Here is a 24484-nt window from a genome sequence, read left to right as displayed (position 1 = left end):
TAAGATCTGTCACCAGCCTCGCAGGACCTGCCTAGGAAAATGGCCACCGTCAGTCCCTTCCTGTGCTTGCTCAGACCCAGCCACTGTCCTTCTTCAGTGCTGACAAAGCCCCAGTGAAACCTCTCACCAGCACAAAGGCAACAGCCCCTCCATGCAGCCTTCAGCCTGCACTCAAAACCTCAAAAGCAGTGGGAGTCCCCTTACACTGGTCACCCGCCATGTCACACCCTCTGGCCCCTTGACCAGCCTTGCCTGCCACACACACTCTCCCACAACCGACTTCTGATTTCCTTCAGAAAATCCCTTTCAGCCAGCACACTCCTGTAACCCCCACATCTCCGGAGGCTCAGACAGGAGGATCTCAAGTTCAAAGCCAGCCTCAGCAACTTAGTGAGGCCCTAAGAAACTGAGCAAGACCCTGTCTCAAAATAAAAAGGGCTGGGAAATGTGGTTCAGTGGTCAAGCACCCTGGCCAGGTTCAATCTCTAGTACAAAAAAAAAAGTCCCTTTCAGTCCAGGCAGCTCCCCTCCTACCACCTGCTGCCACAGCCTGGTTCAGGGATAGAGAGGCAGACCACGTCACCCAGAAAGACAGCCTTGATACTACCTTTAGAGGACCCCTCTCTACCTGTGCTTGCAAGCTGGGAAATGTTTGCTGCAGCTGCCCTTGTGGCCTGAGAGCCCAGGTTCCGATCTTGCTGCTGTACAGCTCCATCCACTCTTGCTGATGGCGGCCACTCTGGACATCCAATCGAATGAGCCATAAACCTCTCCTCCACTAGGGCCAGGTTTGGGTTGAGTCTCTGTGCTGGGACCTACCTAGTCCTTCCATCAGCACCAGCGATCTGGCCAGGTCCAGTGGCTCAGGAGGCTGAGCAGGAGACTCACAAGTTCCAGGCCAGCTTGGGCAACTTAGGGAGACCCAGTGTCGCCACCAAAAAGAGACTGAAGAAGGCTCCCAGCCTTCCACTCTCAAACCCTGCCACCGGCTCTCCGGAGGCCAGCACTCTGGGACCCCTCCCCATGCTCTCCGACTCCCCACGCTCCCTAGGGAACCCCCTCCCCGCTCTCCCCGCCCTGTGTTCTCCGCCCCCAAGCTCCCTCTGACTCCCCTCTAGCTCCGCGGCCCGCGGGCTCCCCCACGCGCCCGTTCAGCTGCGATGGCCGCCGGTCCCGAGCGAATGCGACAGGGCCCCAGGCGCTGAGGCGGGCGGAGAGGTCTGCTTCCCAAAGGTGGCCAGGACCCCGGGGCCCCGCTGGCCCACCAGAGCGCCGCGGCCTGAGGACGTCTTGGGACCCTCGGGGAGTGCCTTCCTTGCGCGACCCATATACAAAGCCGGTGCGACTCGCAGGCAGGAGGGTGGGTCACCGGCCCTTTAAGGAGGCGAGCGGGGGCGGGGGTGTCCTTAGCCATTATTAGCATGTCCCCGCCCCCTGGAGGAGGGCGGGCGCGCAGCTAATCCCGCGGAACTGAGCGCCAAGCGGGTGCGACAGGGAAGGGCGCCGGCCCTTTAAGGCGGCGGGCGGGGCGAGCGGTCATTAGCGTACATTAGCATGCCCCGCCCCTCGAGGCGGGCGGTGCGCGGTAGTCCGGCTGAGCTGCGCTCAGGGCGCGGGGCGCGGAGCCGAGCAGAGCGGATCGCAGGGGCGCGGGCTGCGGGCCGGCGCGGGGACCCTCGCCTCCGCGCCGCCGCAGCCCCGAGAGCGGGATGGGGCGCCGCGCCGCTCGGGGGCCGGGCCCACCGCTGGTGGGACTCCGGCTGCTACCGCTGCTGCTGCTGCTGCTCGCGCTGGCGGCCCGCGGGGGCTGCGCCGCGCCCGCACCTCGCGCGGAGGACCTCAGCCTGGGGGTGGTGAGTGCATGGCCCGGGGCGAGAAGAGCGCGCGCGTGAGCGAGGGTCCCTTGGGCGGCTGCGCGGGTGAGGGAGAAGCCCACCTGTGAGTCTCGGGTGAGGGGACCCAGGGCGCCGGGACCCACGTCCCAGGCAGGGAAACTGAGGCCGGGGCGCAAGCTGAGTGAGGCCGGTGCTTCCAAGTCTGGGAAGGCGCCGGGTCCCTTCCCCAGTCTTGCGCTCCATGCGCACGCAGCTGTAAGGAGCCTGGGGAGCTGGAGGAGTCGCCTAGCCGGAGCCCAGATCCCCGGCTTGGAGCAGTCCCAAAGCGGGGGAGCTCGGAGGGTGGGGACCGTCATCTCAGCTGCCGTGAGCAGTGCGCCCCGCGTGCTTCCTGGCGGGAGCAGTGAAGGGCAGGGGCGCGCATCCCTGAGCTGAGGGAGGGCCGAGGCCATGCCTATGGGCGCTGAGAAAGCCTGTGGTCCCGGAGTTTGCCCGCTGAGGGTTCGGGGAAGCCAGGGACCGGTCCCCAGCCCCCGCTGAGCGCGAATGTTGGCCCCGTCCCTCTTCCCTTCCTCTGTGAGGGCGACGATCCTTGCCCCGCCTTCCCTTTGGTCCTGTCCTGAGCCCAGTGGGGACTCCCTACCATCCAGGCCCGCCGCAGCCTCATCGCCTTGCCGGCCCTCCAGCCCCTCCAAGACGCTTTCCCAGGCTTGGCTAGGGAGCCCTGCTGGGAGCTGCCCGGCCTCTTCCCACATCCCTCTGCTGCCTGCCTGCCCCGTCTGAGTCTCCTGCAGACCCTGAGGGTTTAGATCAGACTTCAAGGATCTTGCCACGCAGGTTGGGGTAGCCAGGCGAAGATGCAGCCACTTCCTTTAGGTGAGTTGTTATGAGGCCCCCACCTGTGCTACCCCGAGTCCAGGGAGATTCAGGGACCCGGGCCAGGGTGGCCTTCCGCCCAACACAAGCGGTCGGCCCACGCAGGCAATCTCCTAATGGGGTCCTGGCAGGCGGATCTCAGCATCACTGGCCTTCCCAGCTCCCAAGCCTCTGGTTCAGGCAAGTGGCCTGGTGGATTTCAGGCAGGAACATTCCAGTGAACATATAACCCCTTGGTTGGCAGGACTTGCTCCAGGGCCATCCCTGAAGTCATCTAGGAGGGCACTGGTCACCTTCCCTGCTGCCCACTTTTGGATGCCCAAAGGGCCCCTGGGGCAGGCTGTCTCCCACCCACCTGGCTTCTGAATTCAGGGCCCCCTCACATCAAGTCCCTTTGTCTCTGGGGGGTCTCCCGGCTCCCCCGCTGCAGTGCATACCCAGGGGCAACAGTGTCCCAGCTCCCAAGGTGTCACAAAAGCAGCTGCCAGGAGGGCCTACAGAGTTAGAGTCAGCACCGTGGGGGATGGAGCTGGTCCAGCCCAGTTAGTTGATCAGACCTGGTGCAGTTGGGAAGTTTCGTGCCGTCCCTGGCCACAGAGACTGAGCCAGGCTCACGCTCCTGGCTGGCACCAGGAGCCAGCCTGGCTTCCCGGTTCTTCAGCACCCCAGTTGTCATTGGCCCACCCCCACTCCCACCCAGCAGGCCACTGAGCAGGGGACGTAACCCCAGCCTGGCCAGAGGCAGTGGGGCCCTGGCATCCCACTGGTAAAGAACAAAGACAAAGTGGCAGATGCCACAGGCAGCCCCCAGTCCTGGCCCCCACCCCAGGCAGGCCTGGCTCTCTGGCGTGGGCAGACTCGCCCCTTCTGCTCCCATCGTGGTGAGGCAGCGCCCTCTGGTGGCCACCAGCAGGGATGATGCAAGAGAGCTTCCGGCCCCAGGGGCAGAAGACTGCCAGGGCTGGGCCCTCAAGATCTCCCTGGGGGCACCCACTGGGGGTTTGGGTCTCAGTGCCAATGAGGAGAAGGGCCGCTTTGTGCGCGTGACCCAGCCTCTGTCAGACAGCACTGAGCCCAGCAGTTGGGAGGGGCTGCCCAGCCCAGCCCAGGGTCTCTGCACAAAGCTGGATTGAGGCCTCAGCTGTGAGGGTAGCGGAGGGTGGCCATTCAGGCTGTACTGGAGCAGGGCAGAGGAGCCGCTGGGGCTCCTGGGCCTATCCCCACTGCAGTGCCCATGGGTCTGGGTTTGTCCCCCTGATTCCTGAGTCTGATGCCCACAGCAAAAAGTGTAAGCCCTGCAAAGGTTCTGGAGGTGCGGTCATTTCCCTAGGATCAGGAGGTGGGCATATGCTCCTGAGTATCCAGTCCCCTGCTGTTCTTGGTTGCAGTCCATCTTGGAGGAGAAGGTCCTGTAGGATGACCGGGTCTCCCCTTGGGTTTCATTGCACGGATGTCACCTCCTTAACCAGGCCTGGGAAGGACATGCCAGCTGTTTTGAGTTCCGTGCCACCACTAGCAGCCACTGTGTGCTTCCAGGGGTCCAGGACCTATCTGCTGGGGCAGGCCTGGGAGTTGGTGCATGGTGACTGGTTTGTCCAAAGTCCTTCCGAGTTTCTCCTCTGATTTCTGCTCCCAGAAACATCTGGTGCTGTCACCTGGCACACACTGAGGGGGTTCTGGTCACCTCCCAGAGGACTGACAAGATGGTACTGGGATGGCAGCAAGCGGGAGGCAGGACACCAGAGCACACATCAGCCTGCGTGTCCCCTTCCTGGGCACTGGCACCCTCAGGCCTGGACACAACCAGCTACAAATGTCCTCAGCACCAGCACTCAAGCAAGCCTGTAGCTGCTCTGTGCCCTCAGCTCTGTGTCCCCACCTGGCTCAGGGCCTGGGATGTCCCCTGTACCCATCTGAGCCCTGAGAACGTCAGCTGTCACCCTGGTCCTGCACTCAGAGGTGAGAGGGTACTGCGGTGGGGCCAGGGGCAACTCAGGGCTGGGCACTCACCTGGCATGCACAAGGCCCTGGGTTTGATCTTTGGCACCAAAACAAAACAGTACCACTGAGAAGGAGGGCATCACTGTATCCCTTGCTTTGTAGTCTCCTCTCGATGGCCGTCAGGACCCAGGCTGTTGCTCACCTGCTCTGTGACCTAAGCGCCAAGCCTCAACCTCTCCTCTGTAGAGTGGGAACAGGCTGCTGCATGTCCTCCGGGTGGCTCCTTCCTGAGGGCTGGGGCATGGCAGGGTACCCTCCAGGGCAGCACCTTCCTTGGGGCATGGCAGAGTGCCCTCCAGGGTGGCGCCTTCCTGAGGGCAGGGGCATGGCGGGGTGCCCTCCAGGACAGCTCCTTCCTTGGGGCATGGCAGAGTGACCTCCACGTGGCACCTTCCTGAGGGTTGAGGCATGGCGGGGTGCCCTCCAGGGTGGTGCCTTCCTGAGGGCTGGGGCATGGCGGGGTGCCCTCCAGGGCAGCTCCTTCCTAAAGGTCCTGAGGACGCTTTGAATGCCTCTGGTTTTCATGCTGTTGACTGTGACATTGATGACATGGAGCCCTGGCTGTGGGTGCAGGCTTGGTACTGGGCACACAGGGTGCTGTGTGTGTTCACTGGGGGCCTCTGGGCACCTTCCTGTCGCAGCAGGCCTTGGGGGGCAGGGCCTCGTACTGATTGCAGGCTGGCTCCCCACCTGGCCTCCTGCTCCCCACCTCTCTCCTGGGTGCCTGTCCCCACTCTTCTCTCTCCCGGGGTGTCCTGGGCTGGGTCCTGCTCTGGCTCTTTGTTCTTGCTGTCCCCACTGCCACAAGCACTCCTGGGCTCATCACCTGGCTAGCTTTTCAAATGTCACCCAGGACTGTTCCTGAGACCTGCTTAATTGGTCCCTCACAGCACGAAAGCTGCAGCACAGGCATATGTGTGGTGAGCCCGGCTTCCAGTCCCAGCCCTGCCTCTACTGGCTGTGTGACTGTGGACCAGTGTTCTGACCACTCTGTGCCTTAAGTTCCTCATCTGTTAAATGGGGAAACAGCAACGATGCCGACTTCATAAGACTGGTTCACAGCTATCTCCCAGCACCCTCTGGGTGCCAAGTGCATGGCAGAATGGGACAGCCTGGTCCTCCCAGTGCATCTGAGTACTGTGGTGGGCCTCTGCCAGTTTTCAGTGGCCAGTGCAGGATGGCGGCTGACTGTCGGAGCCCTTAGGTGATCACTGCTCATGATGTGAAACCCCCTGAGGCCACTTGTGTGCTATTGGCCGTTCATTTTCCCCTGACTGCGCGGAAACGGTGGTCTGCCTTACTGTCCCCAGCACCCGCCTCAAGACAGATGAGCAGACACTCAGAGGAATTTGCAAGCGCCCCCCCCCCCCGCCCCGGGGAGATGCTGGGGCAAGGGCTCACCCCAACTGCAGGCCAGCTGCAGAGTCACCCCCAGAGGCAGCTGAGGCCTGGCCTGTGCCTTTCTTTATCCTGTGGCTGAGCTATGCTGAGTGGTGCTGGCAGGTTACCCACCCTCTCTGGGCCTTCGCTTTCTTGCCTGTGAGTGGAGGTCAAGCTGACCATGCCTCCACAGTGGCTTGACGCAGCAAGGGTGGAGAGGGTGTGAGAACAGGTGCTGGCCACAGAGTATTGCGGCTACTGCTGTCAGGAGGGCCAGCTGCAGGGGTCCACTCAGCCATGGTCTTGCTATCGACCTCTGAGCCTCAATTTCCTCATCTGTGAGATGGCCTTATGGACCTGCTGCCCCACCCCACCCCACCCCCGCTGGTGGAATGAGTCAGCCAGGGCCGGAAGGGGTGGGCGGTCAGCCCAGGCCAGCTGAGCCGGGGGTGCATGTAGGTCAGTGCCTGCAGCCCCGGCACAGGGTGGCCCCTGATGACACTGGGGCTTCGCCATGGGGGGCCAGGGCTGTGGCTGGTGCCTGGACGCAGTGAGTCAGTGCGGCGGGAGGGGCGCGCTCCCTGTTACCCGAGGGACTCATGGACCCGGCTTTCGCGCCAAGCACCCGCCTCCTTAGGGCTGCGGAAGACGCGGTTTCAGGGAGACCCGGTGTCAGGCGGCGATAATCGCCAGGGCGCGGCGGGCTGGGTCCCCCGCCTTCGGCCTCAGCGGGCCTGCAGCAATGGCCCGCGGCCTCCGCTCGGGAGCCCTGGCCAGGTGGGGAGGCCGGCCGGCCGGCGGCCCCTCCCCGTGGCCTTCTGGAAGGTTCACCCCGCCGCGCAGAGCCCGCTGCTGCAGCCTCCGTTGCCCTGGAGACAGCGGCCGTCTCCGTGGCGACAGTGGAGCGAGGACCGCAGCGAGCAGGAGGCAGGCAGCGGGCGGCCGGCTCCGTGGGTCCCGGAGCTGCTTGGGTCCCAGTGGGCCCCCGTGAAAGGCCAATGGGCACAGCAGGGGAGGGCGCCCTCGGGACCACCCTGGGCATCGGCTCTGCCAGCCACGGAAGTGCAGAGAGGCTGGTGCATCCTGGTGGGGCGCAGTGGGGCACCTCTTCTGCAGCCTCTACCCCCAGCAGGGACGGCCAGCTCTGGGTGTCTCTTCCCAGGCTGCTCAGCCCTCTCTGCTGCCTGCTGCCTGGGGCCCACTAGCCTCGTCCCACACTGCAAATGAGCTCAGTCCCCAGCCAAAATAAAATGTACACAGCCCTGGGCACTTGGGTACCTGCCCCTTCTGGAGATTGGGAGGAGCTCGCAGGCTGTTCCAGCCATGCCTACCCTCTCCAGGCCTGCCCCAAGGGCACCAGCCCCCAGGCGTGGTCCCAGTCTGCACTGCCCCAGCTCCTCTCCCAGGTCCAGGCAGGCAAGGTCTGGGACAGTGGGCCCTCCTCCTGGGACCTCGCCCCTGGTAGGTGGGGGAGGTGTCTACTAAGAGGGCTGGGGTGTCCCCGCCTGGCATCAGGTAGGTTGGGGAGCCTGCGGAGGCCTTCTAGGAGGTGGAGAGCTGGTGCAGCTGAAGCCGAGCTCCTGGCAGAGGCTTCACAACTGTGGTTTCTGGCATTAGAGAAGAAAACTACAGGGGCTGGGATTGTGGCTCAGCGGTAGAGCGCTCGCCTAGCACGGGCGGGACCCGGGTTCGATCCTCAGCACCACATAAAAATAAAGGTATTGTGTTGTGTCCATCAACACCTAAAAAAATAAATATTTAAAAATTAAAAAAAAAAAAACATTAAAGAAAAAAAAAAAACTGCAGGACCAAATTTACAAATGGCCGGTATGATGGAGCGTGCCTACCATCCCAGCGACCTGGGAGGCTGAGGCAGGAGGACAGACGCTCAAAGCCAGCCTCCATAACTAAAATGAAAAGGGCAGGGGTGTGGAACAGTGGCCCAGCGCTTGCCCGGTGTGCCCACAGACCCCAGTGTATTCCCTGCAAAACCAGAAACAAAACCTGAAAATGTTGGTCAAACCCTTTGGAAAAACCGCCATGCACGTGCTCCCCGGGAATGCTGTTGGGTGTTCCAGGGCCCGGGCAGTGACAAACTGTGGGACACTAGGAACATCCTGTTGATGGAACTCGAGTTGGGAGGTAGCAGGTTGGAACCAGCGCCCAGGGCCCCACTGCACTGCTCACCTCAGTGGTCATCAGGTTCCTCTCAAGGCCCCACCATGAAAGTCCACTTGGAGAACCTGCCCAGTGGCCTTGGAGGGGTCTCCAGGAACCGCCAGTTGTATGCACTCTTGGGGACCTCCTATCAAGGCTGAGAGAGGAATCTGGGTTGGGAAAGGGATAAAGGAACAGAGGAAAGATCCCAGCAAGGACCCAGTTGTCACCTGGAGGGGGAATCTAGCTGGTCTGCAAGTGTATGCAAATGATATGCAAATCATGGAGACTGCCCTCCTGGTTAATAACTTGTCCCTTTTGAGGTCCTGGGAATCTGGGAATTCAGAATCCCATTCCTGCACACGGCTGGCTTCCTGCAGCGCCTTCCTTCCAGCACCAGCCCACAGGACAGGTGGCGGGGGCTGACATGTGGCACAAGTGGAATGAGAGGATTTTTAAAATATCCATCACAAAGACCCACCCAGACCTAGCTAGGTGCAGTGGGGCGGCACCACTGCACCTGCTGTCCCAGCCACTTCGGAACTTGAGGCGTGGAGGGTGACAGGGGTTTTATTGTTTTTCATACCAGGGACTGAACCCAGGGGTATTGAGCCACATCCCCAGCCCTTTTAGTTCTTTATTTTGAGATAGGGTCTACACTAAATTGCTGAGGCTGGCTTTGAATCTGTGATCCTCCTGCCTCAGCCTCCTGAGCCCCTGGGAATCCAGGCATGTGCCACCGCTTCCATCCTGAGGACAAGTTTGAGGACAACCAGGGCAACTTAGTGAGACTCTGCCTCAAAATGAATAAAAAAGTCTGAGATGTGGCTCAGTGGAGGGGTCGCCTGGCGTGTGTGAGGCTCCAGGTGGAAGCCCTGGTATGCAAAAAGGAAAAGAGGAGGGTCTGCTGGTTGGCCCTGGCATGTTACCTGGTTCACACCCTTCTTGAAGCAGGTCCAGGGTTGGAGTGGACACAGGGAGTCCCTGAAACCCAACCTCTGGGTGCTCCAGGGTGGGTAAGCTGTGACTGGGGACAGAGCAGTGCTCATGGGACCATCACTGCCTTTTGCACAGTGGTACAGCGCCACCTGGTGGCTCAAGGAGCCACAGCTGTGGATGGGGCTGCAGATGAGGCCCACCCCAGGACCCAGGGCCCCCTTGGTGGCAGCTCGACCTGCCTTCCTGCTTGGCTCGGGTCGGGTGACCCTTCTGCCCATCACTCGCTGTTTTCAACATCCCAGATCCTCCATGCAGAGCACCTTGGCAGTGCTGGTGTGAGCCCCTCCCACCTCCCCTCTGACCCGTCCTCAACCATCCTGCCAAGTCGGCACTGTACTGGTTTCACTGCTGAGAAAGCAGCCCAGAGGGTCTGACCACCCTTCCCCAGGCTGCACAGCAGAAGGTCCAGTGGGCAGCCCGGGCCCTAGGCCCTCGGTGCCGTTCCTTTGTGAGGTCGTCTCTTGCCTTTCTTGATGGGGGCTTCAAGCCTTCGGTCCTAGACCACCCCTAATAGGTAGCCTGGGGCCTGCATCTGGTGCTGGCCACACTGAAGAAACTTCTAACTTCACTTGGGTCCCCTGGACATTTTGCTGCCTCAGGAGTGAGGTGGTGCAGGGCTGCTGTGAGCAATTGCACAGGTCGGGCACTGCACAAGCCGCCCTGGCTAAGAGGCGTCAGGTTTTTTAGCTGCCTATAGAGTAACTGGCCAGAGGGCGGCCGGGGTGGTGTTGCTCGGAGGCCTGCTCCCTGTGTCGTACTGGTCCAGGCAGCTCTGCGTGGAGCCGCACCGTGGCCACCCTTCACTCTGCCCTCTGTCCCTAGGAGTGGCTGAGCAGGTTTGGCTACCTGCCCCCAGAGGATCCTGCGACAGGGCGGCTGCAGACGCAGGAGGAGCTGTCCAAGGCCATCGCCACCATGCAGCAGTTTGGAGGCCTGGAGGCCACTGGTATCCTGGGTCAGTTCTATGGACGACAGGAGACCCCGTGGTCCCTGTTGGGCCGTGCCGGCCTGGCCGCTCCCCTCCTGGACCCTGCCCCTTGTGGGCCTCATCCGACAGGCCTTCCCCAGGACCAGGGGAAATAGGCCTGTGCCTGAGGCCCGTGGCCAGAGGCCAGGCTGCAGCTTTTGGGGGTTCCTGGGAACCTTAGGCTGGGGGGCAGGTGGGCCAGGCCTGCTGCTGACCAGCACCCCCCCTGCAGACGAGGCCACTCTGGCCCTGATGAAGACCCCGCGCTGTTCCCTCCCTGACCTGCCCCCTCTGGCCTGGGCTCGAAGGAAGCGCCAGGCTCCGGCTCCAACCAAGTGGAACAAAAGGAACCTGTCATGGAGGTGGGTGGCCAGGCCAGGAGGGGAACACCGGGCCTGATGGGGTGTCACCTGCCACGGTGCCTGCCATGCCAAATGCCACCAACCAGGGACTGAGACACCTGGGATTGATTTCCTGTGTTCTGGAAGCCAGAAGCCGGTCCTGCCCGGAGGGGATGTCCCAGGGGTCCCTCACCCACCTCTGCTCCCCTCTGCATGTGGCCTCCTCTCTCAGGGTCTCTGCCTCCTATGGAGAGGCCCCTAGATTGGGGATTGTCTCACGCAGTCCCTTCCTTGTGCTCTCAGGTCTGGGAGGAGGGGGTTCATGGGCTGCCCTTCTGCTGGCCCCTGAGGTCAGCACTGGCTCAGGTGGCCCTGGCTGATGGGCCCTGTGAAGCTCCAGCAGAGCAGGCTGCAGACCCTTGCTCCTCAGCCCCCTGGACTCTCCCTCCCGTGTTCAGCTGGGGTGACTCCTGGGACCTCTGAGGAGGGACAGAGGCAGAAGGTAGTGGCACACCCTTGTAGACCCCACAGCCCCAACAGGGGAGGATGCCCATCTAGCCTGGGGCACGGCCTGTGCTCCCGGGCCTGGACCTGCTGTCCCCCCACCCCCCGCAGGGTCCGGACCTTCCCGCGGGACTCAGCCCTGGGCCCTGACACGGTGCGGGCGCTCATGTACTACGCCCTCAAAGTCTGGAGTGACATTGCCCCGCTGAACTTCCACGAGGTGGCCGGCAGCGCCGCAGACATCCAGATAGACTTCTCCAGGGCCGACCACCAGGACGAATACCCCTTCGACGGCCCCGGCGGCACAGTGGCCCACGCCTTCTTCCCCGGAGACCACCACTCTGCAGGGGACACCCATTTTGATGACGAGGAGGCTTGGACCTTCCGCTCCTCTGGTGGGTGCTGAGTCCCTGGGACCCCTAGGCCCGGGCAGCCCCCGCAGACTCCCTGAGGTGACGCGGAGCCACCCAGCCCCTAGACCATGCGGCAGGCGGGCCACGTGCCCCCAGCCAAACTGGCGGGCAGTCCCGGCTCCAGCCACCCCTGGGTGTCCGTGAGCAGCCAGGCCGGCCTCGCCCGGGCCTCTCCTAGTGAGGGCCCGGCCCATCATTTGGGGCCAGGCCTGTAGCTCCAGGGTCTGGGGACCCACTTGACACCCGGCCTTTGTGCTCGGGGACTCGGCTGGTCCTCAAAGCCTGAATGAGCTCCGCGTGGCCCAGAGAGGTTGCTGCCTGCTGTGAGCATGCAGGGGACCACCAGGGAGAAGCCGAGACCCCACAGAGCCACAGAGGGAGCGGGCAGTCCCAGCAGAATCCCCTGAAGGGACGCAGCCCCAGCACCACCAGGGCAGCAGGCCCCCACATGTGGCCCCAAACTGCAGGGGAGAGGGGGTTGCTCATGCAACTCCCATCCCCCAGATGCCCACGGGATGGACCTGTTTGCAGTGGCTGTCCATGAGTTTGGCCATGCCATCGGGCTGAGCCACGTCTCCACCCCCAGCTCCATCATGCAGCCATACTACCAGGGCCCTGTGGGTGACCCGCTGCGCTACAGGCTGCCCTACGATGACAGGGTGCGCGTCTGGCAGCTGTATGGTGAGTGTCCCTGAGGCCGGACACAGGCCCCCTGGATGTCCTGAGCTTGGCTCAGCTGTCCTCAGACTGCCCCATGCCAGACACACTGGCTGCCCTGCATGAGTGGCAGGAAGGGAGCAGAGGACCAGCTGGCCTCAGCCTCTCTCAGAGCCCACCCTGGGCCCCTAGGAGCATAGGGAAAGCCACATCTGTCCCCAGTTCTCAGGATCCTGGCAGCAGCAATGGGGCAAGTGCAGGCCTGTGTAGAGCAAGGGGCCCTGCAAGTCTCCATGGTCCTGAGAGGGGACAACTGTCCACACAGGGGAAAACCAAGGCACATGGAGGCAGTCAGCTTGCCCAGGGTGGACCACAGAAGCCAGGGCCAGGCAGCTTACCCAGGATAGCCCACAGGAGCCGAGGCCAGGCAGCTTACCCAGGGTGGACCACAGGAGCCAGGGCCAGGCAGCTTACCCAGGGTGGACCACAGGAGCCAGGGCCAGGCAGCTTACCCAGGGTGGACCACAGGAGCCGGGGCCAGGCAGCTTACCCAGGATGGACCACAGGAGCCAGGACCAGGCAGGTTGCCCAGGGTGGAACACAGGAGCCAGGGCCAGGCAGCTTACCCAGAGTGGAACTCAGGAGTGCACCGGCCAAGCTGAGCTCCGCTCCAGGGCCCCTCCCTCCTGAAAACCATCAGAAATAAGGCTAAAGAGCCCTGTCCCCCATCCTGGGAACCCAAGCCCCAGAGAGGAGGTGATGAGACCCCTGCGTCCTGGTCCCGGCCATGCCCGGCCACTCCCCAGTCCAGGGCCCAAGCCTCCCTCTGTGCTGTCCCTGCCACTCTCCACCGATGCCGTGGGGCTAGAGGAAACCCATGGCCTCGCCCATGAGGGGCAGGTGCCTCACCCATCCGTCCCCAGATGGGGTGTCGCTTTCACTGCAGTAAAACGCACATCCCGCAAAATTCACCCTTTGAAGTGTCCATGTCTAGCCAGGTGCAGTGCCCCCCGCCCCCGCCCCGTAATCTCAGCAGTTTAAGATGCTGAGGCAGGAGGATCACCAGTTCAGGGCCAGCCTCAGCAACTCAGTGAGGCCCTGCCTCAAAATAAAAAACTTAAATGGGCTGGGATGTGGCTCAGTGGTCCAGAGCCTTGGTCACTCCAGAGAGACCAGGGCCTGCCAGCCTCTCCTCCTCCCCAGCCCCAGCAGCCAGGGCTCTTTCTGTCCCTGCGATTGGCCTGCTGGGGCCACCAGCTTGGCCAGGCAGGCCGTTCAGGGCCTTCGGCCACTGGTGTCTTTCAGGGTGCACAGCGTCCTCAGGTCCCACCACGTCTAGCATGTCAAATCATGTCCCTCTTCACACTGAGCTCCTGCATCCACGTATCTGTGGTGACGGGCACTTGGGCTGCTTGCCCCCCTCCCAGGGCAGCTCTAATGGCGCTGTGAGCGTAGTGTCTGACTGCTCTTGGACACATGCTTCCCATCCTTCTGGTTTTTGCAGCCGTGGAAACTGAACCCAGGACTTGTTTCTGGGCACCAGTGCCCCACACCAAGCCGTGACCTGTGGTCGGCCAGTGTCCCCACCGAGCCATGGCCCAGTCCTTTGTATTTTATTTTGAGACAGGGTCTTGCTGAGATGCCCACTGGCCTGGAATTGCCGTCCTCTGGAGGGGCCAGGATTGTGCATGTAGCTGCCGCCTGGCACCACTTCAGTTCTTGCAGGTGGACAGGGAGGGTCAGGCGGGCCAGCGCTGGGCAGGCTCTGAAGGCGGCCTGAACGCTTAGTGGTCCCTCAGGGCCATTCCTGCAGTGGGAGGGGTGCTGGGGGCCTGTCAGCCCAGAGGCCTGGCTCCATCCTGGGGTCTCCCGAGGGCCTGCAGGGACGTGAGGAGTAAGATCCTGGGATGGATGCTATCCTCCTTATTCCCACAGGTGTACGGGAGTCTGTGTCCCCCACAGCACAACTGGATACCCCAGAGCCCGAGGAACCGCCCTTACTGCCAGAGCCCCCCGACAACCGTTCCAGCACCCCGTAAGCCATGGCCCTGTCACCATGCGGTGGCCTGCCTGTCCTCATCCAGTGTGCCCAGAGCTCTGCGATGCGCACGGCTGTGTGGGCCCACTGCCCGGCACCTCGCCTCCCTCCTCCGCGCTCTCCATTTTTCCTGCTTCCTTTTTCCTTCCTTCCTTGTGCTGGGACTGACCCTCGGGTGCTACACCCTGAGCCGCACCCCAGTCCTTTTCCTCTGTGGTTTTAAGACAAGGTGTCACCAAGGTGCCCAGGCAGACCTGGGACTTGCCATCCTCCTGCCTCAGCCTCTAGTCGCTGGGCTTCCGGATTGCCCAACCGCACTGGCCAAAGGGGCGGTCAAGGCAGAGGGTGCGTGGTCTGTAGGCCTGGGGGCTTCTGCAGCTGAGCACGAGGGCCCGTCCACTGCCCTTGGCCACACTGCACAGTGCTGGGGGGAGCCAGGGCCTCTGCTCCAGGCCGGCCCAGCCGCTGCCTCTCTGGGAGCTGGCCCCTGTCGTGGAGGGCCATGCACTCTGGCTGCTTGGCTACTCAGTGGCCCCTGATTGTGGGCCGTAACCAGGGACAGCCATGGCACTTTCTGTGGCCATGTTCTGGAGGTAGGATTGGGGTCCATGCTGCATCAAGTGTGAGCTGGTCTCTTGGTGGGACACAGTTCCCCTCCGGCCCACAGCGCAAGGAGCACCCACAGCCTCAGTATGCTCAGAGGTAGCCCCTGCCACCCTGGGACGCAAGGGAGCAGGCAAACACGAGTCTCCCCTGAGGCGCTGCCCAGAGCCCGTGGTGACAAGGGCTCCTTGAGAGCACCTGCTCCCGTTCTTCCTATATTCTGGCACCAGGGAACGGATCCAGGGCACTCAACCACCCAGCTCCACCAAGCCCTTTTATAGGTGGACACAATATCCTTATTTTACATGTATGTGGTGCCTCAGTCTGTCTGGGCACAAATAACCGAGCTGCCAAAAAGCCTTGTAGATTCAAACAGCAACTCTTTATTCCCCAACTCTCACCGGCACTCTACACATACTTCCAGGGAACACACTCCCTCCACCGGGCTCAATTCTCTCAGAACCCCCGCGAGAACTCAACGGGAACTCCCAAGTACTGGGCGCAGGATCCGCCCTATTCCCAGTAGGATCCGTCCTAATCCCAGAGCAGGGTCACCTTTCAACTATTTTCTCTGGCAAAAATGCCAGGCGTCATTCTGACTAAACTGTGGCTCTCAATGGTAGCGCGCTTGCCTGATATGGCCCGGGTTCGAGCCTCAGCACCACATACAAACAAAGATGTTGTGTCCGCCGAAAACTAAAATAAATAAATAAATATTAAAATTCAAAAAAAAAAAAATTTTTTCCTGGTACCAGGGATTGAACCCAGGGGTGCTTAACCATTGAGCCACATCCCCAGCCCTTTTTTTTAAAAAAGTTCTTCTTAATAGTTTTTTTTTTTTTTTTTAGTAGTCAACAGATCTCCATTTTATTTACTTGTAGTGCTGAGAATTGAACCCAGAGCGTCACACATGCTAGGCAAGTGCTCTGCCACTAAGCCATGTCCCCAGCCGTTTTTATATTTTGAGACAGGGTCTCACCAAGTTTCTTAGGGTCTTGCTAGGTTGCTGAGGCTGGCCTTGAATTTGAGATCCTCCTGCCTCAGCCTCCAGAGTGGCTGGGATTAGGCGTGCACCACCACGCCTGTCCCATGCCTCGTCTTTGAGGAGCCAATTCACAGTCCCACCAACAGCGTAAAAGTGCTCCTTTGCCTCCACATCCTCGCCAGCATTTATTGCTATTTGTATTTTTTTTAGAGGAAAAGTTTATTTGGGAGCTCATGGTGTCAGAGGTCTCAGTCCATAGAAGGCTGCTCCGTTTCTGGGGGCTCACGGTGAGGCAGGATGTCATGTGAAAGTGTGGGCTCCGGGAAGCCATGTTCCTGGGGACTGCTGTTGTGACTGGTGTGAGATGTAGTCTCAGTGTTGTCTTATGCGTTTCCCTGGTTGCAACTGGTGTTGGACATTTTTCATATATCTGTGGGCCTTTTGTGCTTCTCTGGAGAAGCATCTGGTCCCTCTGTCCGTTTAATGAGGGGGACATTTGTTTTTTATCGGTGAATTTTTACATATTGTGGCTATGAATCCCCTGTTAAGAGAGCAGTTGGCAAGCTCACCCCTCTGTGGGCTCCCCATGGGTCCCCTATTGCAGGAAGCTAGGATCCGGGGGTGCGTGGTCTGGCGCCTCCTGCCCACTTGGCCCTCTTCCCGCAGGCCCAGGAAGGACGTGCCCCACAGGTGCAGCGCCCATTTTGACGCAGTGGCACAGATCCGTGGCGAAGCCTTCTTCTTCAAAGGTGCCCCCAGGGCCCAGGGGTGGGAGGTGGCGGGATTCAGCCCATGGGGTTCCCAGACTCACCACCTGCAGCCACCCCCTTGTCCCCTCAGGCAAGTATTTCTGGAGGCTGAACCGGGACCGGCACCTGGTGTCCCTGCAGCCGGCACAGATGCACCGCTTCTGGCGGGGCCTGCCATTGCACCTGGACAGCGTGGACGCCGTGTACGAGCGCACGAGTGACCATAAGATTGTCTTCTTCAAAGGTGGGTGGGCCTCCCCAGCTCCGTGGCCTCGGTGACGGAGGCTGCAGCGGCACCCACAGCATAGACGCACCTGCCAGGAGGCTGCTCTGTGGTCTGCTCCACAGTCCAGAGCACAGAGCCCCTCGTACCTTGTGCACTAGGTGGATACATATTGAGCACCTACTGTATGCCCAGCCTGTGGTAGTTCCTATAGGTACACAGAGAGCAACGTGGCAACCCAGGCCTCTTGCTAGAAAGCTCTCGCGAGTACTAAGAATGTCAGCTGAAGGAGGGCTCAGAGTGGGGAGGACTCAGGTTGGCACAGAGCACCTGGAGCAAGGAAAGCCACTTCAGGAGATGCCATTTGAGCCAGGCACAGTGGCACCTGCCTGTAACCCCATAAGTTCGAGGTCAGCCTCGGCAACTTAGATCCTGTCTCAAAATAAAAAGAACTGAGGATATAGCTCAATGGTAGATATGCCCCTGGGTCCACTCCTTGGAACCAAAAACAACCCCAGAGTTCCAGAAACAGAGTTCAGGTCAGGGGACAATCAGTGCCAAGGCCCTGAGGCAGCAGCCATCCTGCTGAGCACAAAGAATGCCCTAGTTTGGGAAAGGCCTGGAGGCCTCATCACTGGGATAGTACTGAGCATTTCTCCAGTACCCACCCTCGGGAGCAAGTCTCCTGGGCCCACCTCCTGGAGGGGACCAGCGGGAACTCGCCCCTCCCCACCGTGGCCCGGAGTCTGACCTCAGTGAGGACAGGGCGCCCTGGGCTCCAGGAGCACTGTCCTGGCTTCTCAACCCCATATAGCGCTGGCCGCTTGGGCTGCGCCTCCCATCGGTGCTGCCTCTGGTCTCTGATGAGGAAGCCCAAAGCAGCAGGATCCTCTTTTAGCCACAACTCCTGCAGAACCCCGGCCAGCAGGGCCACATGCTGAGGCCCAGGACTTGAGCCCCGGGGAGGGTCAGCCCAGCACTGGCCACCTGCTCCTCCGGGAGGTGCAGAGAGCCTGGCTGCGGCTACCTCTTGTAGCTGCTGCCTCCCTCCCGTGCGTCTCTCACATGGCCCTTGTAGTCCCGGGCACCTGCACTAGCAAGCCCTGGGGACCCTCGGGTGAGTGACACTTCAGGAGAGGCAGGTGGGACCCTTGGGTGGTGGAGGCCAGGGCTGCCCCCTGGGACCCTGCTCCGCGGCAGAGAGCAGCATGTGCAGTGGCTCCTGTAGTGTCTGTTGCTTGGCTGTGTCCCCGTGTCCCCGGGAGGACTGTGTACCGTGAGTAGCACCGCTGCTCCTGCTCTGCACATGGCCCGCGTGGGCCCATCAAGACCCACAGAACCTCCTCCTTTTTCAAAATTTTATTTTTGGGGAAAAAAATCAGACTTGTAGAAAAACTGCAGAACTATCACATGGGCCAGGCACCGTGGTGCTCGCCTGTGATCCCTGCAGCTCAGGAGGCTGGGGCAGGAGGATCCAAGTTCAAGGCCAACTTCAGCAAAGTAGCAGGACCCTGAGGATCTTAGGGAGACCTGGGACTAAATAAGATACGAAGAGGATTCCACCTCTTGGGTCCCCTTCTTCCTCCGGGAGAAGTCTTTTCTGCTGTCCTTTAATAAATTTCTAATTTCTACTCTGAAAAAAAAAAAAAAAAGATACGAAGAGGTCTGGGTTTGGTCCCCAGGACAAGTGGCCCATCATCAGGACAAGTGGCCCTGTCCCCAGGACAAGTGGCCTGGTCCCCAAGACAAGTGGCCTGTCCCCAGTACAAAAAACAAAACGAGCCAGAACAAAGACTAGCAGGGTCTTCTGGACAGGGAGACGCAGACTGCAGCACGGCGCTCCTAGAGCCCCACAGAGCCCCAGCAGCCACCAGTGACCAGATGCCGCCATCCAGGGCACAAGCTCGCCTGCCACCTGCCCACAGGACCGCCAGGGTCCCCGTGTGCTCAGCTGCCTCCCTGGTCTCTGACCGGAACATTCCCTGGGCCTGTAGTGCTGCTCCCCTCAGGAGCTCCAGGCCTCGGGGTCTGTGCCTCCCAGGGTCAGGTCCTGGGCTCCCATTGGCCGAGCATCACTGAGGGCTGGTGTCTGACCCGTCCCTCCCAGGGATGCTCCCTGGGGTCATCTGCAGAGGCTGCCCACAAGTTTCTCTGCTGCTATGCGTTTTGGGTGAGACGAGAGGCCCAGGTCCGTGGGCTTTGCACCTATGTCCCTGATGGAACCTGCCAGTCCCTGTGCTGCCTGCTTTCAGCTGACCTGTGTCCTCCCCCAGGGAGCGGGACAGAGCTCCATGGTGGCTCTCATACCCTTGACCCTTCCCTGCTACAGCATCACAGCTGTCCCTATCTGGAACACTTGTGCATGAGTGAGTGTGTGTGCGTGTGTGTGGCACCGAGGACTCACTCAGGCTTCCCCATGTCAGGTAGGTGCCCCACTACTGAGCCACACCCAGCCCCTGGTGATTCCTTTCAGTGGTGGCAGGAAGGAGGCCCGTGACAGACTCTGATGTTCAGCTGTTTCCAGCGCGTGACTTGGGCCGCTGGGCATTGGCCTTCCACCCACAGAGCTCGCCATCTGCCCAGACTGAACACCAGCTGGCCCCTGGCGCCTGTTCCCTCTGTCCCTGGGGGTCTGGCTGCTCCAGAGCCTCCCTGAGTGCCTGCACGCACAACGCGCTCCAAGTCCATTCTTGTTGGGGCCCGTGGCAGGACTCCCCTCCTTTTTGCTACTGGGGTTGCACCCAGGTGCTCCACCCTGAGCATCCACAGCCCTGTCTGTCCTTTGCAACATGGTCTTGCTAAGGTGCCCAGGCTGGCCTCAACTTGCCGTCCTTCTGCCTCAGCCTCCTAAGCTGCTGGGATCATGGAGGGCGACACACGCCAGGCAGAATTTCCCCCACCTCAAGGCTGAATATGGTCCATCCTGAGGACCCACTCTGTCTGCCTGTGCGCACTGTGGGTGGAGCTGGGGCTGCTGTGCACAGAGCTGCTGCGCCCCGGGCTGCAGGCCTCTCCAGGGATCCTGCTCAGTTCTTGGTCTCTGGCGGGGTGAGGGCCTCTGCCTGGCTCTGCTGGTCACTCTCTGAGGCGCCAGGCTGTGGCCCCGCCATGTTCGTTCCCACCAGCTGACCAGTGTGCCACCTTGCATCCTGGCCACCTCCGAGGCACCCTCCCTCATGTCCTCCCATGTGACTCAGACCCTCTGTCCAGCAAGGGGCTTTGAAGCGTCTTGCTTACTGCATAAATCCACACGCCTCGGACCGAGCACCTTGCTTGATTTCTCCATGAAGACGTTCCTAGCCCCCTGCCCAGAACTTGGGTAGGACACAAAACAGCGTCCCTAGGCAGTGGCCAACTCACCCTATGTTCTGTTTCTGGTCCTAAGTGGCCACCAGAGCAGAACCTGCATCCACAGGCTGCTGGTTACATGACTGACCCAGGTCTGGCATATAGTAGGTGCTCAATAAATACCCACAAGGACTCCTGGGCACTGTGATGTGGGTGACCACTCTGCAGCCACGTCACCCCACCCCTGGGTGAGGGCGGCAAACATGGGAGCAGGCCAGCTGGAGCCCCTGCCCACGCTCTTTCTCTCGCCCCCAGGAGACAGATACTGGGTGTTTAAGGACAATAACGTAGAGGAAGGATACCCACGGCCCATCTCGGACTTCAGCCTCCCGCCGGGCGGTGTGGATGCCGCCTTCTCCTGGCCTCACAATGACAGGACTTATTTCTTTAAGGACCAGCTCTACTGGCGCTATGATGACCACACTCGGCGCATGGACCCTGGCTACCCTGCCCAGGGCCCCCTGTGGAGGGGTGTCCCCAGCACGCTGGATGACGCCATGCGCTGGTCTGATGGTGAGCATGCTCAGGGGGGAGGCTGTGCAGCCTCAGTTTCCTCACCAACAAAATGGGGGTTCCCTGAGCCAGGGCTTGCCTGTCAGCTGAGTCCTGACTCCCGAAGTCCACACCCCTGGCTCCCCCACTTCTCAGCCCATCCTCCACCCTGCCCACTCCCTCCACCAACACCAGCCTCCTCCTGCTTCTCACACCCCAAACACATTGGACCCTGGGCCTTTACACCTGTGGGGACTTCTGGATCACCTTCCTAGGCATCACACAGCCTGGCCAGTGCTCAACATCTTCCAGGACTCCTGTGCCCCCAGTTTGTTTTTGCCCCTGGCAGCATAGAAGCACCCCAGCTGGCCAGCCCCACAGGACAGGCAGTGTCCCTCGCTCTGAGTTGTGCCCTGACACCTAGCACAGCCTGCACAGGGCAGGTTCCTAGATAAAAGCCCAGTCAGGGAAAGGAACTCCAGAGGTGGCCCACGCACTGCCCCTGCCTCCCGTGGCTCCCCCTCCGTGGCCGGGCCCTCCCTCTGGTGTAGACCTGCTGGTGTGGTCCTCCCGCCCCAGGGCTTAGCCTGGCCCTGCTCTCCGCAGGTGCCTCCTACTTCTTCCGCGGCCAGGAGTACTGGAAAGTGCAGGAAGGCGAGCTGGAGGCGGCGCCCGGGTACCCGCAGTCCACGGCGAGGGACTGGCTGGTGTGCGGGGAGCCGGCGGCCGGCGAGGCGGAGGCGGAGGCTGCCCGAGCGCAGCCGGGGCCGCAGGGCCGCGCGCAGGACAGCCTCGCCGTGTGCTCCTGCTCCTCCGGCGCGCCCGCGCCGCCTGCCTCGCCGCCGCTGCAGCTGTTGCTGCTGTGCGCGCTGGGTGCCGCCCGGGCCCGGGCGCGGTGAGCCGCGGGGCCGGGGACCCGCGGACGCCTTCCTTCCCGCCTGAGCGGCTGCCTCCTCGCAAGGACGCAAACGCGACCTCGCCCTGCCGCGTGGCGCAGCGGAGACCCTGCGCTTGGTGGGGAAGGGGCTAATAGATGGCCCTCCTGGCGTCCGTTGCCACCTTCCCGTGCGCTCCTGCGAATCCCCAGGGGCCATTGTGCCCTTTTCCCTGGGAAAGTAGAGGCCCAGCGGAAAAACTCGGAGTGCAGGGCACGCTCTGGACATTCATAGACACTTGTCACCCACTCATCCATCTGATCCAGTGCCACCTGCTGGGAGCTGGAGCCACCTAAAGAGGGGGGCTTATGTCTACATCCAGTGGCCACTCAGGACCTGTCTGCCAAGCGCACAACTGCCCCACTCTAGGCCAGTATCCAGGCCTTGCTCCACCCAGCCCTCTTATCCCAGGCTCCCAGTTTACAGAGCCCTGTCCCTCCTGCCCAGATGGAAATCAAGACCCTTGTCTCCATTGCCTCCCACCAGCTCCCCTTCCTGCCAGAAAGTGTCATCTCTCTGGACATGCCCATCCACTCCCTGGGCTGCAGAGGGGCTTTCTCACCTCTGGACCAAAGGTGGGGTTCACGCAGGAAGAGGAGAGTGGCAGGGGTGAGCAGGGAAGTGCCACTTCTGTGACAATGTCTTCTCCAGCAGCAGCACTGGGAGGTGTGGAACCTGCCCTGGACCTGGAGAAGCAGGAGCCCTGCAGGAGGACCTCCCCCTCTGCCGGCAGGCCTCCAAGGGGATCAGGAAGGAGGCCCCTGAATGGAGGAGGGAGCTGGGGTCCCAGCCTGTGGGGTGGGGATCTGAGGCACAGGTACCTTGGAGATGGCACTCCAGATGCCAAGGTCCTGGGGTGGGTCGGGCCTGCTGGGCTCCAGCACTGCAAGGGATTTGCCCCTACAGCATGGGAAGTCAGTGGTCACCCTGCAGCTAGGGCGGAGCTGAGATGACCCTTTCACAAGCAGGAAGGCTTCTCCCTTCACCAGATTTTCACACTTCCTGGTTCCAGGGGCAGAGGCCAGCCCATATCCTCCTGTCCCTCCCCACGCACTCCTCCCCAAGCCTGGCACCTCCTGTGTCCATCTGTCCCCCTGTGTAACCTGGAACTAGGAATGGCCCTGCTGTCGCGTCAGACAGGGTGGCCTGGGGGCTCTCTGGGAGACCTGTCCCCTGGAAACGCGCCCTCCTGTTCCTCGGCAGCGCCAAGGTCCTTCAGCCTCCCGCCATGTTACCCGGCAGCCTGTCGAGGAGCTGCCCTGTGGGTCAGGGGCGGCTCTGAGGTCCCCGGTCTGGTGTCCCTCGGCTGCGACTGCTGCAGTCTCACTGTTGTTCTGACGTCCACTCTCTAATAAAACTTTTCTACGCCAGCTGGGGAGCAGCTCGGTGGGAGACCACCTGTGCAGCGTGCAGGAGGCCCTGGGTTCAATTCCCCAGAAAGGACGTTCCTACCCGTCAGTGTCCAGTGAGGCCTAGGGAGAGCTTCATGACCCCCACGACCCCTGGAAATCCAAAGGGCGTGTGGCAGGAGTGTCCAGGCGGACTACAGCCCAGGCCAGGGAGACGCCCTGCTGGACTGACCCCGTTACAGATGCAGGCACGTCACACCTGAGACGTGACCTCATGTTTATGGGAGTCTCCGGTGGAGAGTAAGAGCCTCCCTTCCTCTGAGCCATTGGGGACACGTGCTGACCCTGGGCTCTGTCCTGCTATCCTGCAAGTCTGGATGTTCTCCAAAGGCCTCAGGGTCTGCTCTCCTCAGGCGGCTCCAGACTCCGCTGCCCTGGCACACGGGAAGGTGGTGCTGTCACCAAGTAACGCCCACCATGTCCGCTCCTGAGAGTCACATTGAAACACGGGGGGCTCGTGGGTCCTGGACTGCGCTGCGTGGCCTGGACAGGTGGCTCCTGCAAGGCCGGTGGGCCTCCACATGGTTCTAGTGCCTGGGTGTGGGTTCACAGTCCCACCAGCCCCCAGAAGCCGAGGTGTGGTGTGGCAGCAAAGCCACTAACCGCCCTTGTTCCTCACAATCCTGGGGCCTAGAGCCATGGTCAGGGGGCCATCCTGTTCTAGTGAGGGCAGTTCCTGGTTTGCACATGGCTGCCCTCCAGCTGCATCCTCACCTGGCTGAGCAGGTGCTCTGGGTCCCTTGTTCCCATGTAAGTCACCATGGTAACATGAGGGGTCCTGCTTGTCACCTCCCTGAGGCTCCACCTGCTCACAGCATCTAATTGGGATGGGGCTGCTAGCATGTGACTTGGGGACACAAGTTACCTGTAACTGGGAGGTGGGCCGCAGCTCTGAGCTGCTCCAGGCCACAGCCATGCCCTGCCCTGCTGGCCCCACCCACTGCCTCTCAGGGGTGGGTCACTCCAAAGACTGGCATGATAGCGCCCAGGGCAGCTACTGCTGGACTCTTCACCAGCCTCTCTGGGTCCTTGTAACCACCCCAAGGAGAGGGAAGGTGGTTGCTTCCATTGTCCACGTAGGGAAACTGAGGGGCAGTGAGTGACCCATGGGTCATGGAGCTGGGGGAACGCCGGGGGCCAGGCTAGAAGCAGTCCCTGTCCCCAGCTGAGTGCCACCATGGAGCCTCCACACTAGGATCCCGGCATGCTGAACCGGTCCTCCAGGGCCCCTCATGGGGCCAGAGCACCCTACCAGTCCCCAAGGTCACAGGGCGATGTGTGCCAGGGCCAAGGGCTTCTTTCTAGGCTTCATTCCCCCCAGCTCTGTGCTGAGCCCCTGCTGTCTTGAGTCCATCCTCCTGCAAGTCCAGGAAGGGTGGGCAAGACCCAGCCATGGCTGGACACTGAGAGGAAGCCGGTAGACAGACCCCAGTTCCCTATGCCTGCTTATTGCCCTGGACCTCGTCCCACCTGCGTACCTGCAGGATGGCACCCAGACACTACAGAAGCAGCAGCCCGCTCCGCCTCTCTCTGCCTTTTAATTGAAAAAAAAAATTGGGGGGTGGGTGCTGG

The 24484-nt window shown here is 61.5% G+C and overlaps 1 protein-coding gene across 1 annotated transcript; it reads left to right on the top strand.

Annotated features, from left to right (window-relative positions):
* Positions 1–1709: 1709 nt before the first annotated feature.
* On the top strand, positions 1710–22862 carry Mmp17 (matrix metallopeptidase 17). Its single transcript, XM_076866309.1, has 10 exons — positions 1710–1853; positions 10071–10203; positions 10448–10577; positions 11172–11455; positions 11978–12154; positions 14066–14165; positions 16423–16505; positions 16597–16749; positions 20332–20589; positions 21175–22862. Exons 1-10 carry the CDS (start codon positions 1710–1712, stop codon positions 21465–21467), a joined length of 1755 nt encoding a protein of 584 aa, XP_076722424.1. The 3' UTR covers positions 21468–22862.
* The last annotated feature ends 1622 nt before the right edge of the window (positions 22863–24484 follow it).

This window comes from Callospermophilus lateralis, chromosome 1 (genome assembly GCF_048772815.1).
Source record: "Callospermophilus lateralis isolate mCalLat2 chromosome 1, mCalLat2.hap1, whole genome shotgun sequence".
Lineage (NCBI taxonomy): Eukaryota > Metazoa > Chordata > Mammalia > Rodentia > Sciuridae > Callospermophilus > Callospermophilus lateralis.
Note: the sequence above shows the minus strand (reverse complement) of the source record. Positions and strands in the feature narration are given on the sequence as shown.

Coding starts and splice junctions, on each gene's coding strand:
- Mmp17 (XM_076866309.1), top strand. CDS start 1,710: ATGGGGCGCCGCGCCGCTCGGGGGCCGGGCCCACCGCTGGTGGGACTC. Junction 14,166..16,422: donor GACAACCGTTCCAGCACCCC/GTAAGCCATGGC, acceptor CTCTTCCCGCAG/GCCCAGGAAGGACGTGCCCC. Junction 16,506..16,596: donor CGAAGCCTTCTTCTTCAAAG/GTGCCCCCAGGG, acceptor TTGTCCCCTCAG/GCAAGTATTTCTGGAGGCTG.